This window comes from Solanum lycopersicum, chromosome 8 (genome assembly GCF_036512215.1).
Source record: "Solanum lycopersicum chromosome 8, SLM_r2.1".
NCBI lineage: Eukaryota > Viridiplantae > Streptophyta > Magnoliopsida > Solanales > Solanaceae > Solanum > Solanum lycopersicum.
In genome coordinates, this window is record NC_090807.1 from 61,365,881 (window position 1) to 61,383,922 (window position 18,042).

The 18,042-nt window shown below is 28.9% G+C and overlaps 3 protein-coding genes across 3 annotated transcripts; 2 read left to right on the forward strand and 1 right to left on the reverse strand.

The window, feature by feature from the left end:
* Positions 1 to 939: 939 nt before the first annotated feature.
* On the forward strand, positions 940 to 4,530 carry LOC101248808 (pectin acetylesterase 8-like). Its single transcript, XM_069288208.1, has 13 exons — positions 940 to 1,499; positions 2,143 to 2,273; positions 2,349 to 2,431; positions 2,523 to 2,652; positions 2,742 to 2,821; positions 2,900 to 2,986; positions 3,079 to 3,203; positions 3,280 to 3,340; positions 3,438 to 3,491; positions 3,577 to 3,654; positions 3,756 to 3,861; positions 3,947 to 4,092; positions 4,231 to 4,530. Exons 1-13 carry the CDS (start codon positions 1,450 to 1,452, stop codon positions 4,321 to 4,323), a joined length of 1,224 nt encoding a protein of 407 aa, XP_069144309.1. The 5' UTR covers positions 940 to 1,449; the 3' UTR covers positions 4,324 to 4,530.
* Positions 4,531 to 6,092: 1,562 nt separating this feature from the next.
* On the forward strand, positions 6,093 to 10,221 carry LOC101263048 (pectin acetylesterase 8-like). The gene is made up of 12 exons (XM_069288210.1): positions 6,093 to 6,225; positions 6,568 to 6,650; positions 7,279 to 7,408; positions 7,835 to 7,914; positions 8,017 to 8,103; positions 8,233 to 8,357; positions 8,492 to 8,552; positions 8,643 to 8,696; positions 9,097 to 9,174; positions 9,292 to 9,397; positions 9,657 to 9,802; positions 9,931 to 10,221. Exons 1-12 carry the CDS (start codon positions 6,117 to 6,119, stop codon positions 10,021 to 10,023), a joined length of 1,152 nt encoding a protein of 383 aa, XP_069144311.1. The 5' UTR covers positions 6,093 to 6,116; the 3' UTR covers positions 10,024 to 10,221.
* Positions 9,962 to 14,186, reverse strand: LOC101264544 (uncharacterized). The gene is made up of 6 exons (XM_026032361.2): positions 13,956 to 14,186; positions 13,607 to 13,680; positions 13,445 to 13,514; positions 12,383 to 12,492; positions 11,727 to 11,841; positions 9,962 to 10,332 (listed from the first exon to the last, which is right to left on the reverse strand). The coding sequence occupies exons 2-6, from the start codon at positions 13,665 to 13,667 to the stop codon at positions 10,248 to 10,250; spliced, it is 441 nt and encodes a 146-aa protein (XP_025888146.1). The 5' UTR covers positions 13,668 to 13,680; positions 13,956 to 14,186; the 3' UTR covers positions 9,962 to 10,247.
* Between the last annotated feature and the right edge of the window lie 3,856 nt (positions 14,187 to 18,042).

Genomic DNA, 18,042 nt, shown 5'->3' on the forward strand with positions numbered 1-18,042 from the left:
CTTTTTGATTGAAACGAAAATAATTACTTTTAAGATAAATAGTTTTCATGAACGTCAATACTTTATAGTAGCGCTACAAAGGTTTTTATATTTTTTTGATGGGACATATACATAAAAGAAAAGAATAATGGCTTAGGTAAAATTTAAACTTGTTTTAGTAGGATGACAAACTCATACGAAAACCTTTGTGATAGAGTATAGATATGGAGTTTTCTTAAGACGTTAATTCATATATGATATACTTCTGACACTTAATTAGAGAATTAATTAGAACGTTAAAAAGACTATATACTTAGAGAATCAATTAGAGCGTTGAATGGATCTTTTATTATTATTTATGCATTGCTTTTAACGTATGCGATTGATAAACACTCTATTTAGTATTTTCAGACTGTAGTCACCATAAACAAGTGTTTCACATATATAGAGAGAGTATGTGCAATTGATCGAATTTAAATATGTAACACACGGTATAGATGAATTATTCATTAATTTTATTTAAGAGATAAAAAAACTCTTAGTTATGTTCAAATGAATAAATCATTTGATTTCTCTTCATTCAATCTTTACTTTCTCCGTTTTATTTTTTCCTTGACCATTATGTCAAAATTAGACGTTTTACCTTTTACTTGTTCATTTCACAAATTAAATTTGTTCAGCCACCTCAAATTTGTCATAATTCTTTTTGTATCTAGCGCACCTTTAATTTAAGCCACCTCAAATTTGTCATAATTCTTTTTGTATCTAGCGCACCTTTAATTTGAGTATAATATAAACGAGCGAGGATACATTTTATTAAGGCTAAAAAGTTCATTGAATTTTTTTCAATTAATCTATAGATTTTGATATTAGACCATTTTCCATATATACATATATATATATAAACAGAAAATAAATATGGAAAGATTCTAGAATTCCAAGAGGAGGACAAATGCATTACCCTTTTTGGCAATGCTTGTGTTAACAAATAAAAATACATAGATTATTTATTTATTATATCTTAATTAAGGACTGAAAATTTTATTGTATAGATGAATTATTTGTTTGGTCCCTATTCACTCAATGGTTTCAAATGGGACATTAATAAAGTCATCATTAATATGGGGAAATATATTATAATAATTAATATCGTTCATGTTTCTTCATATTACCCAAATGCTATGTACCTCTATAATTCATAAGAAACTTTCTCTTCATAGTAACTTAACTCTTTATCTCTTTTGTTGATCATTCACCACATCATTTTGTATTTGCTTTCATAATTTGATAAAATGTCAAAAAGACTAAAATATATTTGATTCTTCATCCAACTCTTTTACTAGCAACAACTTCTAATTGTTCAATTTTTTTTTCTTCTTGAAAATTATATAATGCAGAAAATTAAAGAGATAATTGGGGTGATCATTAGTTTATAAAGGAGTGTTTTGATTAGTATCATAAGAGTACTTTATGGAGTTCTCTATTTTTGAAATGAAAATCGTCACTGGGCTTGTCATAAGGTATATATTTTCACATTCTATGTTTTATTGTCTTCATCAAGATTACTTTGTTCTCTTTGTTGCCATAATTCAATTTTTGGCATGTTTATTTTTGTCTTCACCTTTCATGTTATACCTTTAATTGGGTTTCCAAGCAAAAAGAGATTCTCCTTTTATATATCTATTAAGTATTAAAAAAAAATAGTGTGTGATTATATGCACATACTTTCAAGTCCATATATATAGTGGATATGTGAATATCCTCGTTGATCTTCTTTTGTATAAAAAATCTTCAATGAGTGTAATCAAGTAAGATTACAAAAAAAAAATATGTGTTGAGTAAGATCGTCGATTTTGAGCCCCTTGTATGTGTTGGGTGCTTGAGCACATCTTTCTCATTTTTGGTTTCACTCATTGCAAATGAGAGATATTGCAGTTTTTTTTATTACAATGTGAATTGTTGGATATCATTTAATTGCCTAAATTCTAATTTGGTTTGAGGTACATGGTTTTTAATTTATTGAGCTAGCTATATAAGATCAATATAATGTTCATCACTTTTAATAATTTGAGATTTTCTTGATTTTAATTCGAAAATTTGGTAATAATCCCTAATGCCTTAGCCCTTTTAAGTATAATTTACACTTGTTTTTGTTTGCCGTAGGATGACAACGTTTGTGTTGGCTTTACTAGCCTTTTTAGCAATATTATGTGCAGCTCATGTTCTCACTAATAAAGATGATTTTTTGTACGTTAATATCACAATACTCCAAAGCGCAACTGCCCAAGGTGCAGGTAGTATACTGAGATTTTTGAATTACTCAAAGAAAACTAAACAAATACTAATCATTTGTTTCAATTTGTCAATAGTATGTCTCGATGGAAGTCCACCAGCATATCATCTTCACAGAGGATATGGTACAGGATTTCGCAGTTGGATTATCTACTTGGAAGTTAGTTACTAAATTCTTCTTTTCAATTAATTTTCATATATTTAACATAATTAATTAGGTAATCGCGAATAAAAAAAATTCATATTCGCAGGGAGGTAGTTGGTGCGAAAGTATCCCAGATTGCCTTGATCGTTCAACTACGTCCTTAGGTTCTTCCAACCATATGAAACAACACGACTTTTTCGCGGGTGTACTTCATAATACTTCTAAACAAAATCCAGGTGATACACATTATAACTTATATGTGTGCATTTTAATGAAAATCTTTAACCTACGTCTTCTGACTCCAAAACATTGTTGGAATTGGTAGATTTTCATAATTGGAATAGGGTGAAGGTGAAGTATTGTGACGGTTCATCTTTCACTAGTGATGTTGAACAAGTTCACCCTGTAAGATATATACTACATGTGTATATATTAATTAATTTCTTAATTTTTCTTCTGATTAAATTTTCCAAATAATGTTAGGAGAACAAGTTGTACTTTAGAGGAGCAAGAATATTTAAGGCTATTATGGAAGATTTATGGAGCAAAGGAATAAAAAGTGCTGAAAATGTAAGAATATGTATTGCTACCTAATACTATCATACTATTTTTTTTCAAAATAAAAATGAAAAATCATACTTGGTTAAATCTTGAATATTTAGGCAATTCTAACGGGAACATCAGCAGGAGGGTTGGTAACAATCTTAAACTGCGATAAGTTTAAATATCTCCTTCCAGAGAGTGCTAAAGTAAAATGTATCGCGGATGCTGCCTTTTTTATCAATAGGTCAGCACACTCTTCTTATATATGATCTCAAGAAAATTCGATTCACTTGGCTCGTTCATGATTAATAATAATGCAGCAACACAATCTATGGTACTTCATATATTCAAGAGATGTACCAAAAAATTGTTAACCTACATGTGAGTCACATCTTCTTCTTCTTTTTTTCTTTTAGTAATTTTGATATGTTTTAAGAAGTAGATACCATGATAAATCTAATTCCTCTTCCGTTCTTAGGGATTAACTAAGAATTTGCCGTCAGCTTGCACGTCTGTAATGGAGCCAAGTCTGGTAAAAGCTTAAGCTTTTATAACAAAAACATTTTCTTTCATTAAATATATTATATATATCCTAATTGATGATATATATGGTGCAGTGCCTTTTCTCTCAGAATGTTATTCCATATATTCAAACTCCACTTTTCATAATCAATTCAATTTATGATTCTTGGCAGGTCAAGTAGACAAATGCTAACTTTTCTCGATTTTTAATTCTTTCCTTAGCTTCCATAAATATAAATTTAAACGAAATTAATTATTTTGTACATTGATCCAGATTAATAACATTTTGGTTCCTCTATATCTTGATCCTCAACATGCTTGGGCGAATTGCATCAACAACATAAGTAGATGCACATCTAACCAACGTATAATTATTCAAGGTTAATTAATGTATACGACATTACGTTACACATGTATAATGACTCTTCTTCTCCCTTTTTATTAGTTTGTTTTGTTTTAATTTAGCTTTTGGAGTGAAGTTCTTGAAGACATTCAACAAACTACCTTCTTGTTGTACAAGGGGTTATTTCCTCACGTCTTGTTATTCTCATGGTGATATGCGTTTTCCAACATATTGGTTCAGTGCTACCTCTCCAAGGTTACTTAATAAGGTAATGTTTCATTTGTTCTAGCCATATGAAGCTTGAATATACACGTTCTTTTTTATTACTGTTATCATGTGTCTGTCATTCTTATTTTCGATGAGTTTCATAATAAATTTAATTTATCGTAACATTTTACACGTGTAGACAATTGCGGAAGCTGTTGCGGATTGGTACTTTGAGAGAGCAGGGTTTCAATATAAAGACCCTTACCCTTGTGCTAGAGATTGCAAGTTATAATTATAAGTTGGTGAAAGTTTATAGCAAATTATAGGCTTGCATATGTTGTACCTCCTGCTTATTTGGTGATACATAGTTGTTGAGGATTAGCTAAGTTGGAGTTGAAGAAAGTTTTTGTGTTACACTTTTGAGTCATTAGATTTTAGTACATAAGTTTTTACTTGTTTTGTTTAACATCAAAGTTTAATGTATTTCAATTTGGTCAAATATTAGTCCATTCTAATTTTTTTCCTCTTCTGTCTCTCTAATGCATGCATCTTCATTTTTTTTAAAAAAAAAAGTTAAAGAGATATTAAGGACCTAATAAATGTGAAATTTTAAATCACATCATTTAAGTTATTATTAGTTCATAATTAATATCATAAATGGAGCATGAATTTGTTACAAATCTAAATTCACAATAACAATTAGCTAAACATCAAGCCGTTAATATTTTCTTTCTCTTTCAATAAATGTAGACCTTAATTGATTTTAATTTTTGCTCTACGATAATTCAACTTTAAACTTTTTGAAATTTTATGTAACGAGATTGTGTGGGTGACAAAGGCTTGCGTTACATGAGTCTGAATCAATACTAATAGCAAATAAACCCAACATTAAACCATGTGATTATGTTAAAGATTCAAATAATCAGATTGATGAATAAAATCACGATGGATAGTCAGATAATTGTCCTTTCTTGTTACTACAATCCCCAGTCAATTGTTGTTTTAGTATTTCAGTGTAAACTTTTTACTTAAGTTTTTATCTTTATTTAAAAGCGGAAAAGGCTCAAAATATCTTTAACTTAATAGAAATAGTTGAAAAATGTCCTTCTACTTAATTATAAAATGTCCTTTTAACATTTTTTGGCTCAAAATTTTATTAGTTGATAGAAATTTGATATAGAATTTAATTAAAATAACGGTCAATTTCATTGTTCCAGCTTATTTTTTGTTTTCAGGTACTTGTATCACAGATTTATTTGCTTAATAATTGAGATTGAAACAAGTCAACACTATATTTTAAAGGTTTTTCAAAAGTATCTAAATTGGTACTCCCTTGTATTAGAATAATATAACCTTACTATATTAAAAATATCAAAAATCTATATAACTTTTCAATTAAAGTCTTTCTATTTGACTGTCCGAAATCAAGTGGGAGATTCAATTGAAAAGGCCCCTTACTATAGATAGGGTGTTAGCGCTGTTTTTTGAAATAATAAAATGAAGTAGTTATTAAAGGCAGAATTGAAAAAAAATAACTAATTATTTTTTAATTATTTAAATTGATAATTAATCTTGGACATCTATTTTTAGTATACATAAACATGTCAAACAATTGCGGACTTGAGGGAGTAATAATTGACATAATGAGTTTACTATTTTACTTCTAATTAATTAATAAAATTCCAAAATCATTCTACTCATTAAAAAGGTTTTACCTTTAAATTGAGTATATAATAAGTAATGAATATATTCTTTTCTTGATTAATTAAAAATAACAACTTAAAAGGAACAATAAAAAAAAAATTAACAGTGAACAAGTAAAAAAGAATAAAAATATTGTTTTGATATTTCATGAATTTAATTCCCATTTATTTCACTATCAAGAATCGCAATTCACAAATATTCCATTTATGGCTTTAGTTTAACACACTTTATTACTTGATATTTTTTGGTCAAACAAAGATTTATTACTTGATGTATATAAAATCAGTTTGTTTGTTTTTTTTGAAAAAAACACACACTCTCTATATATATATATATTTGTGTATTGTCAATATTACTATTAAGAGAAATTAAAAATAGTAAATGATGACCAATTTTTTGTTCATTTTTTTTTGTTTGCTGAATTTTGTTACAATAGAAAGTTCCCTTGTTGATATCACTATACTTCAAACTGCTGTTGCAAAAGGAGCTGGTAATTTTCTTAACACTTTTTTCTCTTTTAATTCCATTTCATTTTTCTTTTTCTTTTTTTTTTTGGCTGAAGAATGTTTCTCAATTAATGTGCTTGAACTTTGGTTTTAAAATAAATTTAAAAAATTCTAATATTTTAAAACACTTTATGATGTTTCTCAATTTCTTTATATGTACACACATACAGGTGAATAAAGACACAAACAATTGTTATATATCTATCTATTTATCTATCTATGTGTTAGAATTATTTATTAACAACATCTCTATTATGTGTATACATAATAGATTTATAAATATTTATTTGTTTGCATATTTATAACTAATGTTGTGTTTGTTATAGTTTGTTTGGATGGAAGTCCACCAGCATATCATCTTGATAGAGGATCACGTACAGGAGAAAATAATTGGGTAATATCAATTGAGGTTAGTTTTGATATTTTTTAAAACTCAGTTATTCATATGAAATTTATTTCAATAATAATGAAAAAAGTAAATATTTTTCAAAACCAAATCTCCATCCTTGAGATTGATTTATTAAATAAAAGTTTGCTTTAAATCAAGGAAAATGATTTATTAGAAAGTGGATTTCATAAACAAACAAATATTATTATAAGAGAATTATATTTATATATTATTAGCAAAATATTACGAAGGCAAATAGAAATGGGAAGTGTGTGAAAAATAAAGATGATTTTAAAGATATGACTAAATATCTAAATCTAGATATTTAGTAAAATTTTCTAAAATTATTTATTGTAATATCTTGAGTGGAGGTTTGGAGTTGAAGCGGGTGAGATGGTAAGGGTGGATAAAAATAATAAATTTTAGGCAGTCATTTATGCAACTTGTTTTCTAGTCATTTTCCTCATTTTCAATAAGCTTGTTTTTCAAGAGAATAAGATTTTCAGACATTAAAAAAAAATAGATACATACATATATATGCATATATATATTTTTCTTCATACCAAACACACTCATATTTTTGTATATTTCTTCTATCTTAGAACAGCAACTTAATTATTAATCAAATGTTAAATAATGGATATTTAAGGGAGGTGGATGGTGCCAAAATGTTGCACAATGTCTTATGAGGAAGAATGGCAAGTACGGCTCTAGTGCAAAAATGGAAAACCAAGTTTATTTCTCTGGGATGTTGAGTAATGAACAGAAATTTAATCCAGGTAATCTTCTAAATTAATTTTATTATTCATTTCACATTTTATTTTAATTGGGATAGGAGAAGGGAAATTGAAGGAGGGGATTACAAGATGGAAATTAAACCATCACCGATATAGTGAAAGTTCAAATAACAAAATAACCGAACTATAAAGATTTCCTTCTTATAATGTATTTATGAAGCTTAGTTTGATTAAGGGCAAGTTACACATTTGGCCACACAATTATACGTTAAAGATAGCCTTTCGAAAATAGTTTTTTTCCTTCACAGGTGAAACGATTTATGTACTTTTTATTTTTTTTAGATTTCATTCATAAAGTTATACTGAGTTATTGTTATTGTATTATACATTAATATACCAAAAAAAATTATTTTGATAAACGGATATACAATATAAAATTCTCTTAATACAACTATGGTGTTTTTATAGATTTTTACAATTGGAATAGAGTTTTTGTTAGATATTGTGATGGAGGATCCTTTACGGGAGATATTGAAGCAATTGATCCTGTAAGTTACATTAAGTATATTCTTCAGAGCTCTTAATTTGTTAATTAGTACTAGTAATTATAATAATTAAAATTTTGGTTTTCTAAATCCAAAATTTGACAGGGTACTGGACTTCATTATAGAGGGGCAAGAATATTCAAAGCTATTATGGAGGAATTATTGGCCCAAGGAATGAATAAATCTGAAAATGTATGTATGATCACATTTAAATTCTTTAAGAAAAATATTCAACCTTTATATTAAAATTATTTTTAACATGACATATTAAATAAACATATTTTATTTTTAATGTTATTGACTTAATAGTTATAATGGTAGGCTATACTCTCTGGATGTTCAGCAGGAGGATTGACAACAATTTTGCATTGTGACAATTTTAGAATTTTATTACCAAATAGTGTTAAAGTTAAATGTTTTTCAGACGCTGGCTATTTTGTTAACATGTAAGTATTCTTTTTTCTTTATTTTTTTTATTTTTGGTAATTAAATTCTCGAAATTTATGTTCATAGTTATTACTCCTACTTTTATCGATTTAATTCTTCATATTATTAACAGATTAATCTGTATATATTCCAGTGAGGATATTTCAGGGGAACTATTTATTCAACAATTCTACAAAGATGTTGTCACTTTACATGTATGTCTAATTTCTCCACTTTTTCATGGTCTATAATTTTGATAAGCGTATTTTTTGCTCTTATAATTTATTTTCTATTTCGAATTTTAGGGCTCTGTAAAGAATTTGCCTCCGTCATGTACTTCAAAGTTGGAACCAGGTTTGGTAAGTGTAAGATAATATATATTAAGAACTAATATGTGTAGGATAGTCGAGTTAGTTGAGTAGGGAATTTCTCAAATAAAGATTTTCAAATTCAAATCCGTACATCCTTTTTTGATCAAACTCTTCGTACGAAACTCGTGTTTTATAATTATCTCTCCTCGAATAAGGGTAGCTATATTGGTTCCTTGTCATGAAAAACATAATATCAAGAACTAATTTTTCGTTCAATAACATTATAGGATCTTGTTAGCTAATTCCTCTGTGGCAATAACCAATTTTACCAATATTTATTTTAAATTTTGGAGATTAATTCCTCAAGGTAATTACATATATTAGAATTATTAAACAAATTAATGAAATTCCATATCTCAGATATTTTTTTTTTATTTAAATGGTGCAGTGTTTTTTCCCTCAAAATGTGGCTCAACAAATTCAAACGCCACTTTTCATTATAAATGCAGCATATGATAATTGGCAGGTCAGTTTATTGTATTTTTCATATTTGTTTCACATTATTTTTTTTCCATTTTGTCCTTCGCATATTATTAGATTTTTTTTTCTTCCTGGATTTTATATATATTTACTTTAAATTAAGGTAAGGAACATTTTGGCGCCACCCGGTACTGATCCCAAGGGTGCATGGAAGAGCTGTGGAGCTAATATAAAAACTTGTACAGCAGATCAGCTCAAAGTTCTTCAAGGTCAATGATATTTTTAATTTTTTCGATTTGTTATTTACTTATTTATCTCTAGATAACTTAGTGAACAAAGCATCCCGCGATAATAGTTTGGAGAAGGGCCACATCACTTCTTGTGTGGTGTAGTGAGTCTGTCCTAATGGATTTTTCACGGTTCAAACCTATGACCTATAGATTACACGAGGACAATCAACTGTTCTTTCAAACAATTATTTGAGTGTATCATATTTTGTTTTGGACCAACTTTTGAACAATATTTTAGGTTTCAGATTGGACTTTTTAAAGGCATTGGAAGGTCTAGGGTCATCTTCAACAAGAGGATATTACATCAACTCTTGCTTTGCACATTGCCAAACTCAAAAACAAGCTACTTGGTTTGGTCTCAATTCACCTAGATTACTCAACAAGGTAAAGCTAATTAGTAGATTTATAGTTTCTTTGGACAAGTTTTTAGAAAAAAATATTTTGTTTGTTTACCTATATAATTTTGTTTGATTTGTACTAAAGCGTAAACTACTCGTTTTTCTTTGTTACAGACAATAGCTGAAGCAGTAGGAGATTGGGTTCTGGAGAGAAATCAGTTTCAACAGATTGATTGCCCTTATCCTTGTGACAAAACATGTGGTTAAGCTTAAAGCCAGTCACATAATTAGTTTACAACATATAAATTTATGTCTTTTTCTATGAGATTTTTATGTCTCTTAAATCACAAATGCCATGAAGACATGAACTAGTTGAGGTGATACAACCTTGCAGCTCAAGAAATACTGATTTAACCAAAAAAAAAAAAAAAAACTATCCATTGAGATGCAAAGACCATGGATCTATGTAATATGACATATATAAGAAGCAATCAATGATTTCTTCGATTAAGTTGCCATGAAAACTGATCAAGAACTACCATTGCACGGGATGCTGAACCAATCGAGCCATCGTACCTGTATAATCAAGTAAATTTCATGGTTCCAATGAGTCAAATCCCAATTTCAAGTAAGCATGTTTAGACAAGTCACTACAAAACTGTGCAGGCTGCAAGTTTTCAGCTTAAATGGGGCATGACAGACTTCAAGAGCAAACTTTGATTTTGGACCTGAGCACATAAGACCCTCATTAACTAGACCTAATAAGTGCTTTAAACTCAATAGAAAAAAGACTCAAAACTAATGTAGTTAAGACAAGAGGTTCATGTGCCCCACAATTTATTTTAGTTTTAAAGAATCCAAACAACGTAAAATCTTTCCTATACCAAAGAGCATCATCGATGAGTAGCAAAGGATAATAGAGAAATGTCATCATCTAGCTAGTTGAGATGAAGTGCATCAACTCCCACCTTTTTTGCTTCCTTGGTGACTCGAACCCATACCGTTAGGATTGGATAATTTTCCTGAGACCTACACATCCGAATCCAATCCTAAACCAGACATGCCCGGTTAAATTCAAACATAACCATAGAAGGAAAAGAATAAGCTTCAACTACCATCCAACTTAATGAACACCAATGCCTCAGAGTGCCACTGATGAATGACGAAAGAGGGATTTTTTATTTATTTTTTGATAAGTAGAAAGAAGGATATAACCCGACAACAAGGGAACGGGATAATAGGAAATTTGGGCATATTTTGTAGGCCTTTCGAGATCAAAACAGTGAACAATTGCTTAGCTCGAAGGAGAGTTGCGAACCAAGAGAGAATGGAGAAACCAATGGAACCAAACTAGTATCTTTGTGAGAATTTATACCGCATTTAGTGAACTTTATGCTTCTTTTAAAATGTGACTAAAAGAGCGCCAATAAAATATTAGAAGTACTGAGAAAGATTAAAGAGGGACAACTATCCGAATATACATGTAAGAGAAGACCAAAAAATTGATTCTCCAAAGACCTTAAACTTAGGAACATCTTGAATGAATTTAATAAATGATCAACAAAGAGCTCTGAGGTAATTTTATAGACTCTTACAATCAAAAGAAGAATTTGAAGGATCTTCTTGTTATTTATAAATGCATTTCTTTAAGATATACCAAGTCCTACACAGAAACTTTGTCAATAATTAACAAGTATCTTCTTTCACGCATCAAAATCAAAAGAATCATGGTATGCTCCAATGCATTTCAATTAGTCACTACACCATAGATAGTTGTGCTGAATTACCCCATGAATATTGGAAATACTACCTGGTATACTAGCTCTTCCCACTTTGTTTCCAAGACAATGTGACTTCTAGTATACAGACTAGGATTTGGCCAGGATTATACATGCATTATCATTACTTTGGGTCTAATGCAATGGTGGGAGTAGATTGGATTACTGTAACCTAAGTATGGAAATACTTACAATCCAATCAAGAAGAATGCCCCAGTCTGCATCAGAATAGCACCTTCACCAGCAGGTTTTGAAGTATTCATGCTTCTTGCACAGAACCAACTCTCATGAATTGATGTTACAAGATCTGTCGACAAAAATGAGAATTGATGTTACAAGATCTGTCGACAAAAATGACAAAGCTAGACTTTAAGGGTTGTTTATTTTCAAGAAAACAAACCAGCTGTTCTTAATCTTTTTTTGAGATAGTCAGATAGTTCTGATTTTAGTAATCCTTTCCAAAGAACTGCAATAACAATAAGAATAAAAAAGTTCCACGCGTGACAGTTGGTGTTTTGCTTGGCATTACGACTGAGTGCAGAGAGAATGCTGCAAACCCTATAAGCAGCCCAGCATGCAGCCCAGCACAAGCACTATTATTAAGAAAAGATAGGTATATTGCATTTACTCCTGAATATCACACGTGCAAGAGGCAAAGTACGAACATGAATGTAGACACCCCATCACTATCTCTACACATTTAGACCAAAGTGCCAGCTCCAAGTTTCAGAATTTTGGAAAACCACAAATGGGCATACAGTTCAGATGACAAGTAAAGATAAAATCCTTCCCAGAACCCAAAGTTCAAGCATGATTAATTTTTATTTGTAAAACAGGAATAAACTCACATTGATTTTGTCCAATGACAAAGCTCTCCTTCTGCAGTTTGTTTCTCTTGATAAAGCTGATGAGTTCACACATTTCGGTTGGATCTGCCTTTATACCTTCCTGCTCTGCACTACATGCATAAACACAAGCCTTTTTTAAACCTACACCATTTTCCAGAAGCACAGAGCAAAGCGGAAAAAAAAAAACAGTTCTGCACATAGTGACACTACTATAAAGTCACTAGAAAGAACTTTTTCTTTTTTTGCTTCTTATCTGATCTTCTCGTCCCATATCAGAGGAAACTATGTAGATTTCTTATGTTACTTCACGACTAAATCATCAGTTGTTTTCTGAGTGCAGCTATAAAAGTTGAAAGCTGAAAGAACCTTCCTACAAATACAGAGTACTTGTCCTATTTTTAGAGCACTTGTGATGTTCATATATGTCCAGATTTAACGAAAATTGCAAAAGCATTTTTTTGCAGAAAGCAATCAGTGTTAATGTACAAAGCTTGGATACTGGTTCTTCTTACTCTCAATAAGTACATCTTTTACTAATTGAAAAGGACCCGTAGAAAGCCAGTACTTACTGCCCCCAAAGATTGTCAACTCTGAAGTATAGGACAAGAAAATGACACTTGAATTTTGATTATTCAGTATTTAGTTGTGGATACCCCTAAAGCAAGATCTTTACCATGTGTAGGCTTTCAGGATCAGAACAAGGAGAATGATTGTACAGCTTCTCTTCTAAAACTACAATAAAATCTCAAGTCTCAAGGAAAGATGATCAAAAAGAAAGCCCAAGAATGATGAGTCAAGTTGTTTATACTGAAGCGGGCAAGACCATTTGTTATAATAAAAGAAGCAAAAAGATCACTTTTATCAAAGTACTAGTGGTATTTGAACTGAGGCAAAAGGGTTTGATCAACAGTCACGCAAGTTAGGAACTTATTATGCTTATGAAAAAACACTATACTAGAAAAAAGCAATTGCATTGTTCTAAATAACCAGTTTAGCTACCTCAAGACATACATTAACAGAAAAGGTAGGAGCTATAAATGGTATTTCAACAATTTCCCTTACATTGTAGACATCAGTCGAGAAGGGGCATTAGGGTCGTAATTTAAAAGCAAAGCAGCCTTCAATGGTTGACCTGATAATGGCAGAACCCATCTCAGCTGAATTATACATGATAAAGTAAAAAGAGAACACATAATCTTCTTCAGCAATGTTACATTCACAGACCTGAACCAACATTGCTCGAAATCGATTTTTCCCATACTTTATGCACAAATGCCCAGTCCATTATATTCCTCTGCCTGCAAGAAACAACACACTCACCTCCAAATCATTTACACTAAAGAAACAAAAGAAATGGGAAAAGGGGTTCACCAATTTTATCTCAAATGTTCGATTTTCACAAACTTTATGCAGATAAAAGACATAAATGAAATCAATTCACCACCAAAAAGAAGATACATACATAGACAGATAAAGATTTCAAAGAGGAATTTCAACAAACAGGACATGGGCACAAACAACTTTCCTCGGTATAAAACAGACGAACTAATTTCTGATTCAAAAACATATATACCTGCTCAAAACTTGGATATAGCAGTTTCAGTAGAGCACCAAAATAGCAAAAATGGCGAAATATAACCAAAACAAATTTGATAGACGGAGCAGACACCAGGAGAGTTGTAATTGGGGTGAAAATGGCGCAGGAGCACAAATAACCAATTTGCTTTCAACTTTTTTGTATATTTAACCATGCTACACCTAAGGTTACAATTTACGAATATCTACGAAAATTGATTTCTAAGGTCACTTAAAAAAAAAAATAGTTATGATTTTTTTTATAAGAAATATTTATTTTTATAAGTAAAATAATCTGAAAAACTTAATTTCCTTTTTTTATTTTGTAAGTGGTTAATATCTTCTAAATATTTGCAAATGAAGTTCAGTAATTGCTGGTAAATGCAAACTTACGACATGTGTGTCACACATTTGACTTATAAAACTTAACTTCGTATGTTTGTTTGGAATTTTGAATATATAAGTATCGATAAGTTTTTAAAATTTGAATTATTAATGTTCATTTTTATTCACGTTGCAAAGATATTTTAACATTTCAAAATTTAAATTGTCTTTTATATTCAAAATTCAAAATTCACTTCATTAAGTTTGCAATAATTAGTAATTATTCTAGATGATACTTTAATTTAATCCGTTAAAATTGAATTATTTATATGAGTTATTGACATTATTTCTTTTACCATTTTGACAGATTTTACTTCAAACGTTATATTTCTATTGAGTAATTTTATTTTAACTAAGTGAGATTGTGATCAAATTAAGTCATTATTTAAAGTAATTTATCAAAATAGTATATTTTTTAAAAATTTTACAAAACTAGTATAGAGTATTCCACAATAACGTTTCTTGAGAATCCAATCACGACCATCTAATCTTGCAAATTTAAAATACGACCTAGATTTGATTGAGTAAACTTAGATAAGATCAAATAGGCTGAAATAACGAAGTTTGTTACTGGTGTCAATGACGTCGAGCTTTCGAGAAACATAGCGTAATCAAGAGAAATAACATAGAAATTTGACTCATAAGCAAGAAAGGGATAACCATTCACCATTGTCCATTAAATAGGATTTTGTTTGGCCAAGAAAATCCAGCATGAATTTAATTGTAGGTTCGATCAATTTGGATCGGAATAGTCCGGCTAAAGAATGTTGAGTAACAGGAGAAGATTGACATTGATGTAAAATAAAAGGTTGATTTGTCAAATGTAGATGTTCTTATTTTATGAAGAGAAAAAATTTATCTCATCCCACCTAAGTAAGTTTGATTATTGTAGTTAATCTTGTGCAAAGGGAAAGGAAATGCAATTTGATATAAAGATACTATTTTATTGTTTAGGCCTTAGGGGGAAATATACACAATTTTCGTAGGTTCACATAAAAAATCTCGCATACAACGTTTATTATTAAAGATTGAGCTTAGAGATAAGTGGAGGAAATATCTATGTAAAAGAATTTTTTTATGGCTAGACTTCTAAATAGCAATGTGATAATTTATATGGAAGTATTACGCTCCTCTTTTAAGTATACATATTGCTATTTAGAAGTTTAACAATGTATACTTAAAAGAAGATTTAATTCACGATCCCGTTTTACTACGTATTATAAAATTTACTCATAATAATATTTTAGCTTAAAGCATTTCTCAAGTTAATATCATCGACACAAAATTGAATTTTATACATTCTAAAATGTTATTATGAAATACCTTTATATCAATTTTATAAAAAAATTTAATAATCATACTATTTTAATAAATTACTTTAAATAATAACTTAATTTGATTAAAATTTTAAATTTTGTCTAAAATAACCACAAAATAACATGTACATATTTTTTGCAAATTGACTGTGAGTTAAATGGGGGCTTCAAAATAGAATACCCCACTTTTTGGTCCACTTATATTTAAAGCACGGAGTGTCATTTTCTTGGGGCTTTGGTTCAAATTCCAAAATATTTCTAGAAAATTTTCTTGAAGATTCAACAACATATTTGATTGTTTTTAATTTTAAAAAAAAGGGTAAGTATCACTCATAAAGTAATCAATTTATTTTGAAAAAATAACAGAAATCACGCATTTAAGTTTTTTATTATCATTATTTTTCATTAATTTCATAAATTTTCAAAAAATTTATTTTGAGTATCAAATTAATATATCGATATATCAGATTATGTATATCGCGCATCAAATTAGATATCATATATATAATGTACATCAAATTAATATATCATATATAAATGTACATCAGTTTATTTTCTTATATCACCTCTGAAATTACATCATTTCTTTAAGTGTCACCAATGAAATTATCCCATTATAATTTTCTTTTTACTTTTGGGGATTGAATTATTGTTGCATGTAATACCCATGAAAGTTTCAACTTTCAACCATAAAATTATCGAGTTAATAACTTTAATGGTCACTAAATTACAATATATTTTATAGAAAGTCACTTAATTATATTTTCAACTCAACAGTCATTTAAGTATTAATTATTTTCATAAAAAATTACTCAACTTTTATTTTTAATTCAAAAATCACTTAATTATCACTTCATTACACAAGAAGTCACTCAATTTATTTAGTTATTTTTTTTAATAAAATTTAGTGACATGAAATTTTAGTTATTAACCAAAATCTTAAGAACCAAATATATATCCATTTAAAGCCACTAAAAATATAATATTTTATAATTAATTTTTATTTTTTCCTTATCTTCAATAGTTGTTTACTTTACATTTTGGTGCCAAGAGTTCAGTAGAAACCATCAAATTGAAAAATAAAATTAAAAAATCTAACTTTTTTAATGTATGATACAGATGACAAGTTTAACAATCTGATTTGTAATAGAAGTTGCAATAGAGGGAAAGAATGGGGATACGAGAGAGAAAGATTTAGGAAATAAATGGTAAAATAAAATGTTAAATATTATATTTTTAGCGGATTAGGTTAAATGGAATGAGTCATTAAATAACTTTAATAGATATATATTTAGTTCTTAAAATTTTGGTTAATAGTTAAAATTCTATATCACTAAATCTTAATTAAAAATAATTAAATAGGTTGAGTGTCAATCTGTATAAAGAAGTCATAGTTGAGTGACTTTTGAGTTAAAAATAATAATTGAATGACTTTAAACAATTAATAATTGAATAACCATTAAAGTTATTGTATGATTTTTTTTATACATTTGAAATTGCAAGTGTTGTATATACTACTCATGAATTCTACTCATAATATAAGTTAGATGAGTGTTAATAAATTGACAACTTTCCTAGCGCTATAAACACGTATATGAATATTTTTTTGCAATTTTTTAGTTCATTGAAAGCCAACTTGATCTCAGCTTTCCTTGTCCAGTGAATGAATGGATATTTATTAGGTTGTTAGCAAGACACTTTTCAAACATAGACAAAGCTAGGTGCAGTTTCTCAATTCGAACGAAATTACTTGTTTTTTTTAAATTTTATATTTATATTAAATATATATATATATATATATATATATATATATATATATATATAAGTTCAAATTTTTTGAAGTGCAATTAATTTAGTATTAAGAAATTTAAAAAATTCAAATTTTGTATTTGATTTTGGATGATTGATGAGTTGAGTGGAGCCCTTCACCTAGTTGATTGCAAAATTAATTTGAATAGAGCGTTCGCTGTATACCAGCAATTCTATTCCTAAATTAAATCACTACACTTTTGTTTATTGTTAATGTGGAATATTTTAAATTTTTAAATAATCAGATATTATTTAGAAAGGCCTTACGCTATCTAGGTGTATATGACAAGTGACAAATGATCTCACATCGATCAAAAAAGTTGTTTTAATTTCGAGTTTCATACAATTATCGATACAAACACAAATATAATAAATTTATAACACATCAAAAGTTTTGAAAAATCATTTTTTAGATTTGCTTTTCAAACCAAATAAATGCGAAAAAAAGCAGTGGGCTCTTGGCCCATTTAATCATAGTACAATCTAAGGGTCCATCCAACGATGACACGAGTCATTGATTTGGTTATTAGACAAACAAGTACTACCAAAGTGATTTATGTGTCATTTCGAACCACA

Coding starts and splice junctions, on each gene's coding strand:
- LOC101248808 (XM_069288208.1), top strand. CDS start 1,450: ATGGAGTTCTCTATTTTTGAAATGAAAATCGTCACTGGGCTTGTCATA. Junction 2,274..2,348: donor CGCAACTGCCCAAGGTGCAG/GTAGTATACTGA, acceptor ATTTGTCAATAG/TATGTCTCGATGGAAGTCCA. Junction 2,822..2,899: donor ATGTTGAACAAGTTCACCCT/GTAAGATATATA, acceptor AAATAATGTTAG/GAGAACAAGTTGTACTTTAG.
- LOC101263048 (XM_069288210.1), top strand. CDS start 6,117: ATGATGACCAATTTTTTGTTCATTTTTTTTTGTTTGCTGAATTTTGTT. Junction 8,358..8,491: donor GCTGGCTATTTTGTTAACAT/GTAAGTATTCTT, acceptor TATATATTCCAG/TGAGGATATTTCAGGGGAAC. Junction 8,697..9,096: donor CAAAGTTGGAACCAGGTTTG/GTAAGTGTAAGA, acceptor TAAATGGTGCAG/TGTTTTTTCCCTCAAAATGT.
- LOC101264544 (XM_026032361.2), bottom strand. CDS start 13,667: ATGGACTGGGCATTTGTGCATAAAGTATGGGAAAAATCGATTTCGAGC. Junction 13,515..13,606: donor TTCGAGCAATGTTGGTTCAG/GTCTGTGAATGT, acceptor TGCCATTATCAG/GTCAACCATTGAAGGCTGCT. Junction 12,493..13,444: donor TCTCGACTGATGTCTACAAT/GTAAGGGAAATT, acceptor TTATGCATGTAG/TGCAGAGCAGGAAGGTATAA.